At 40.7% G+C, this 6,000-nt stretch overlaps 1 protein-coding gene across 1 annotated transcript in view; it reads left to right on the forward strand.

Moving 5' to 3' along the window:
• The window catches only part of SLCO2A1 (solute carrier organic anion transporter family member 2A1), an 85,258-nt gene extending 79,691 nt beyond the window's left edge, over nucleotides 1-5,567 (forward strand). The window contains exons 12-14 of the mRNA XM_082249539.1: nucleotides 1,708-1,772; nucleotides 2,047-2,170; nucleotides 4,602-5,567. Coding sequence (XP_082105665.1) covers nucleotides 1,708-1,772; nucleotides 2,047-2,170; nucleotides 4,602-4,722 — 310 coding nt within the window. The 3' untranslated portion in view covers nucleotides 4,723-5,567. The remainder of the gene's footprint in view (nucleotides 1-1,707; nucleotides 1,773-2,046; nucleotides 2,171-4,601) is intronic.
• Nucleotides 5,568-6,000: the final 433 nt, after the last annotated feature.

Genomic DNA, 6,000 nt, shown 5'->3' on the forward strand with positions numbered 1-6,000 from the left:
GCCTTGGGCTGGGAAGGCAGAGAGTCCATGGTGTCTGTGCCCCCTGGGAGTGGTCGCCCTAGGGGTGCTCTTAGTAACACTTGGGTGTGGGACCCCACTGTGGAACAGGCACATGGCTACAGTCACCAAATGCTTATTTTCTGCACTGCACATTTTAGGGCTGGGTCTTTTGGCTAAGTCTGGGACAATTTTTGTCTTCCAGGCCTCAGGCCTCAGCCGCTTATTTTCTCCTACTGTTTGTCTCACTTTTGTGTGCTTTCTCACTGAATGAAGGGTGTGAGTCCTCAGGCTTGTCCTGACAACTGGGGGGGGGGGGGGGAGGGGGGATGTGTGGCCTTCAGGTTCCTTCCACCCCTGCCCCTGGGAGTCTATTTTCTGGATAGCCCCTCGACCAAGTATACAATGGTCGGCTTCGGCTGATTTAGAAGAATGGGGTCTGCCAGGCCTTCTTGCTAGGCAAACCCTGGAAACCCTTTGTCCCTGTCAGGAGCCTTGTGACCCAGGGGATCAGGGTAGAGGTCCAACCCCTTCGGAGAGTGGATTAAAGCACACTCTTAAGTGCACTTTTTAGTGTGCGTTTCACATGCACTTTTTTATTCACTTCATGGTTTTTCCATTTCAGGTTTTTGAACCACCGCGGACTTAAAAAAAAAAAAAAAAAAAATTGAGGCTTCTTGTCAGTGTGTAACTGCCTACCTGTACGAGGTACAAACAGACAGCTTACACTGATAGTCTGTGGATTCAATGCTTTGCAGGCTCCTGGTAAAAAAAATACTAACTACGTGCTCTTTCAACCCAGCTGCTCCATTCATAGAAGCCATACTACAGCTTCTATAAAGGAAACAGAATCTCTGAATGGAGAATGGGCAGGTGATTTGTGTTTCAGAATTTATAGAAGAACATATGTGGGGATCTTCAACCTTCAAGATTGTTCAGATGTACAAACTTCAAGATTGTTCAGATTAAAGTGGTAGTAAACTGTAGCAAAAATTAAAAACAAAATATCCCTGCAAGTTAAGGGCACCATGTGCTAGTATGCATTGCATAATACACATTATAAAAGACTTACATTAAAATTAAGTCCTGTCTCTGCTGACAGGGCTCCCATCTCCACCTGGTCTTTTTTCTGGGTTTGCAGGCTATGGCTGTTTGAATGGTCGAACCACGATGACGTCACTCCCATGCATGCATATGGGAATCACGGCCATTGCACAGAGCTCTGAAGGGAGGATGTGAGTATGACGTCCCTTCAGAGTGCATGCACTGATGACATCATCAGCTGCAGAAACAGTGAATACCTCCTAAATGGTGCCCGTTTAGGAGATATTCCTTGTACCTACAGGTAAGCTTTATTATAAGCTTACCAGTAGGTGAAGTGTTCAAGCGGTGTTTACTACTGCTTTAATATGATTAAGCTAGAAATAATTGAAAATTATTGTTCTCTTTTTCCCTACATTTGTTATCTTTCTTATTTTCTCTTCGCATTGTATACATTTTGTTAATATTAGCCAGTATATAGTTGGCCTTAATGGAAACCTGAAAATACAGGTCCAATTTATAGTAAGTCTCATGTACCACTTCTGTTCTGAATCTAAAGGATGCATTGAATGGTTGCCTATCTTGAACACGTTCCCCTGGACATCATAATTGCTAATTTCAAATTATGGAAGGCTAACTTTTTTAACAGTCAATTTTACTGTTTTTCAGGGTGGTACCGCAGGATGAAAAATCATTTGCTATTGGTGTCCAGTTTCTTCTTATGAGGCTTCTAGGTGAGTGTGGAAAAAAGTGGTTGGCTGCTAGTTGCAGAGAGCAATCTATAATGAGCACAGAAAAACTTCTCTGGAAAATGTGATACTGTCAGATTGCTGGGAGAAAGTTGCTGCCTCTTGTGTTTTCCTGTTATTAGTAATAAATTAGATTTTCAATGAGTAAACCACCACAGTGATCCACTGCCCATGTTGTGGTAACCGTCTGTTTAAGATAACTGCTTAACACAACCCTTCATCTGATATTTTAGTTAACTTCTCATATTCTGTTTCCCAGCTTGGTTGCCTGCCCCAGCACTCTTTGGACTTGTTATAGATTCTGCCTGTATTCGGTGGTCTTCATCATGTCACCAGAAGAAAGGAGCATGTCAATATTATGATAATGATCTGCTGCGAAACAGGTATTGTAAATTATAAATGAGTTATTTTTTATGTATGTAGCTTTCTTTTTCAAAAAATTAAAAAGTTACAGTAAGACACACCACCACAACATTCCTGCTTTTCAACGCAAACCTCCCCAACAACACATAAAAAATGTGGAAAAATCCGTGCTAAAAGAATTGCAAAATGAATCCTAAGTAAAGCTGCCAGGAAAATCCAAAACTGACAATTGTAAAATATAAGAAAAGTTCATATGCGGCGCTTGAGATAATACAGTATATCAATCAGCTTCTGCAATAAAGTGCGATTCAAACTGCTTACCAGTTGAAAGGAAATATAAAGCCTGTCATTAGATACCTGCATATTTCAGATATAATTTGATCATTAAAAGCAAAAGTTATATTGAAGTTTGAGAAATACAATCTAAGGTCCCTAGCTCACATTCATACATATATTAGGACCAGTTTCAACAGAAGACAATTAGCCTACCACCATGTCACTGAAGTGTGGGAGGAAACCGAAGTACCCGGAAGAAACCCACGCAGGCACAGGGAGAACATGCAAACTCCAGGCAGGTAGTGTCATGGTTGGGATTCGAAACGACCCAAGTACTGCTATGCAAAAGTGCAAACCACTTAGCCCCTGTGCTGCCCAGATATACAATAACCTGTTGTATCATAGATTGTTTCAGCTATTATTAGCAAGTTTTGCATGTATTACAAGCCTTCGATTTTAATATTATTCCTTCCTTTGCACTTCTCAGGGCTTTTCCACTTAGAAGTTGATTTTCAATCCAAAGTAAATACAGTTTGTTTAAGTCTGTTCAGTGCTGCCTTAATATTAGGACTAACGCCTGGTGCATCTAACCATTGCACCCAAACACTATTACAGTTACTTAAAGTTCAATTATGTTGATAAGTATTTTTTTGTTCTAGTTTTAGGGTATGATTGGCATTATTATCTGTTCATGAAGGGTTGGGGAGCAGAAGTAAATTTTTGCGTAATTTCAAAGCATTACATTTATGAGTGTTTATCTATACTAATGGTTCTCTGTGCTACAGCACAAATACTGTACAATTGAAGAGGACATATTTCTGTAATATTTTACATATATAGTGCTACCCCCGCAGGAGCCGCTGGTGAATAGGGATCCCCCACCCTGCACAGCCAGGCATACAGTCATTTCCACAACACTCTGGAGTCAAACTGTCCTTGCAGCTTTGGTCTTTGTGTTTTTTTTTTTTTTTTTTTTTAGGGATATTGGACTTGCATGGAGTAATAGGGTATTATTGGATGCCCACTTGACTTTAGCAGAACATTTCTGTACAGTCTATTTACACAATCCTCAGCTTCTCCAGCATAACACTTGCTTGAGCACAAAATTCCCAGGACCAGCTGACACACTGATAGGTGATCTGACTATAGGGTTTAGTCAGATTTTAGCAAATGCCTTTTTACAGGCAGGGACCGTAGGCCTTTTGTTTGCCTAGCAAAGTCCTAGTGCCCAGCTGTCCTCCTGTGGCTACTGATCCCAGCACTACCTCTTCAGGCACTGTCAGCCCACCTGGCTGCAGCTGCCCCTTTCTCTAGCCCCCCTGGCTAAGCTTCCACGGTCCTCCCAGACTGACTCTGCATCCATCTCAGACTGCTCTCACCCTGTCCTCCCAGGCTACCTCTCAGTCCTCCACGACTGTAACACTCATTAGCCCACCTGGCTGTCTTCTCCTTGGAAATCTCCCGGATGTGCTCTTTAGCTCCTGCGGTCCTCATACCTCCCAGCCAAGCCAAAACATTTCACGTGACTGTTTCTTCATTTTTTTAATATCTGTGTTGCCGGGAGCTGGCAATACAGTACAGCTGCAAGCAAGTTTAAATTAAATTTTTTCCTTTAGAAATGTCAGTATTGCTGAAGCAGGCTCCATACATTGTACAGATGCGCCACTTTACAGGCACATTAAGGGGACCCCCCAGACACGATATTTAAAGGAATTTTTCATTTTTATCTTTTCACTTTAAGAATCATTAATATCACTGCTCCTGTAAAAACTATTGTTTTAAATTTTTTTTGCATTAATTCGTGTCCCCCAGGGCAGTACCCAGGTCCCCATACAACTTGTATGGCAATAACTTGCATATAATCCTTTAAAATGAGGAATTTAGATTTTTCATGTTTGTGTTCCATAGACTTTATTAGATTTCGCATGTTTGCTAGAACTTTTTTCCTGTTCAGCACTTACATATTGGCAAGAGAATCAATTTTCATAACACCACATACGTGTATTTATACCTTGCTGGAAAAATCCTGGCTTTTCTAATCTGTTATAAAAAACAGAGCAAGATAGGCCACCTTGAGACAGCTAGGTTGTAGTTAGACTGCATTTTCCGGTGGCAAAAACAAAAGGTATTAATTGGTTACTATTCTTTCTTTCACAAACCTCTTTTTCTCCATAGGTACCTTGGTCTCCAGATGGGATACAAGGCCTTGGGAATCTTGTTACTGGCTTTTGCTGCTTGGAAGGTGAAAAAGAGTCGAGAATATAACTTGCAAGAAAAAGAATGTGGCGTAGCATAGCTTACAGCTCATAGACTTCTGGACTTCATCCTTCTGCCACTCCCCGAGACTCTGTATTTCTCAGGGCCAGACACTGCTACCACTGCCAGGACCACTCCTAACCATGCATATAACAAGACTGATTCTATAGTCAGCAGAACAGGACTGAGAACAATATAAAGTGTCCAACTTCAGAGACAGAAAAGGAAAATGCCTGGAGATAAAAGTGTCACTGCTGAAAATACTGTTTTCTAAACTGCAAACCAACATTATACTGTATCTATGAAAGCACTAAAAGAAACTAAAGTTACACTTAATATTCCTAAGAAGGGCCAAAAAGCTATATTTATTATTCATGTTGCCCTAAACCCAAGAATGACAACGCCCTTTTCTACAGGCCCTGCCATTTTCTTACTAATCATGTTACACAATATCACAAAATTAAACCAGAAGGTGATGTTGAAGGCAGCAGGCTTTCTCATTTGTATGGAGAGTATCATCTACCAAAATGCTGCGAAGAAATTAATTCTGCTTATTGTCTGAACTACGGAGAATCTTTTGGCTTCCCTTGGCACTTCATTTGAGTTATGCTACTGGTTCATCTACAAGTTTGAAATGGTGTTCATAGAACACAGAACTGAAGAAAACACATGAAGCAAGCTGTAAGCGTTGTTCCCTGGTGCTGCCCACTCATACCCTGTTGGCCCAGGCCTAAAGTTCTGAGTAGTGGTGTATACATTGTCTGTGGTAGGACCCCAAGCCGTAATCACAAGCATCCATTTATGTCTACTGGGACTTTCAAATTAGAAGATATTTACACTTTTCTTAACAATTCACAATCTAGTCTGAAAACTTTACAGCACAAACCTGATATTTTTAAAACTTTTTGTGAAATTATTATAAGCATAATTTCTTTGTGTCATTTAAGTGGTAAATACATAACGGCTCCATTGACAAGGTTAATTATCCTTATTTTGAGAAAAAGAACAGTTTTCTTTTTTTTTCAGTTCAGGGAAATTTGAAAATTACAGTCATAAAGCGGAAATTAGAGTGTTTTAGGCTGGTGTTAAAGAGGAACTTAACTGTAAAGAAAAGTTGCAAGCAGGCAGGATCTTTTTTATCTGCAATTAAATACATTTACCTGCTTGTTTGCTGTCTCCTTCATAAAGTACACCAAGCTGCACAGGGGCAACTTAGTGTATGTTCTCGATACACCTTGGTGCCAGAATGCATTAACTAGCATACGCCGGATGCGCATCATCCTGGCCCAGCCACTCAGATTGGCCAAGATTCTCGAAA

The sequence above is a fragment of the Pelophylax lessonae genome, assembly GCF_965119305.1.
Source record: "Pelophylax lessonae genome assembly, chromosome: 3".
NCBI lineage: Eukaryota > Metazoa > Chordata > Amphibia > Anura > Ranidae > Pelophylax > Pelophylax lessonae.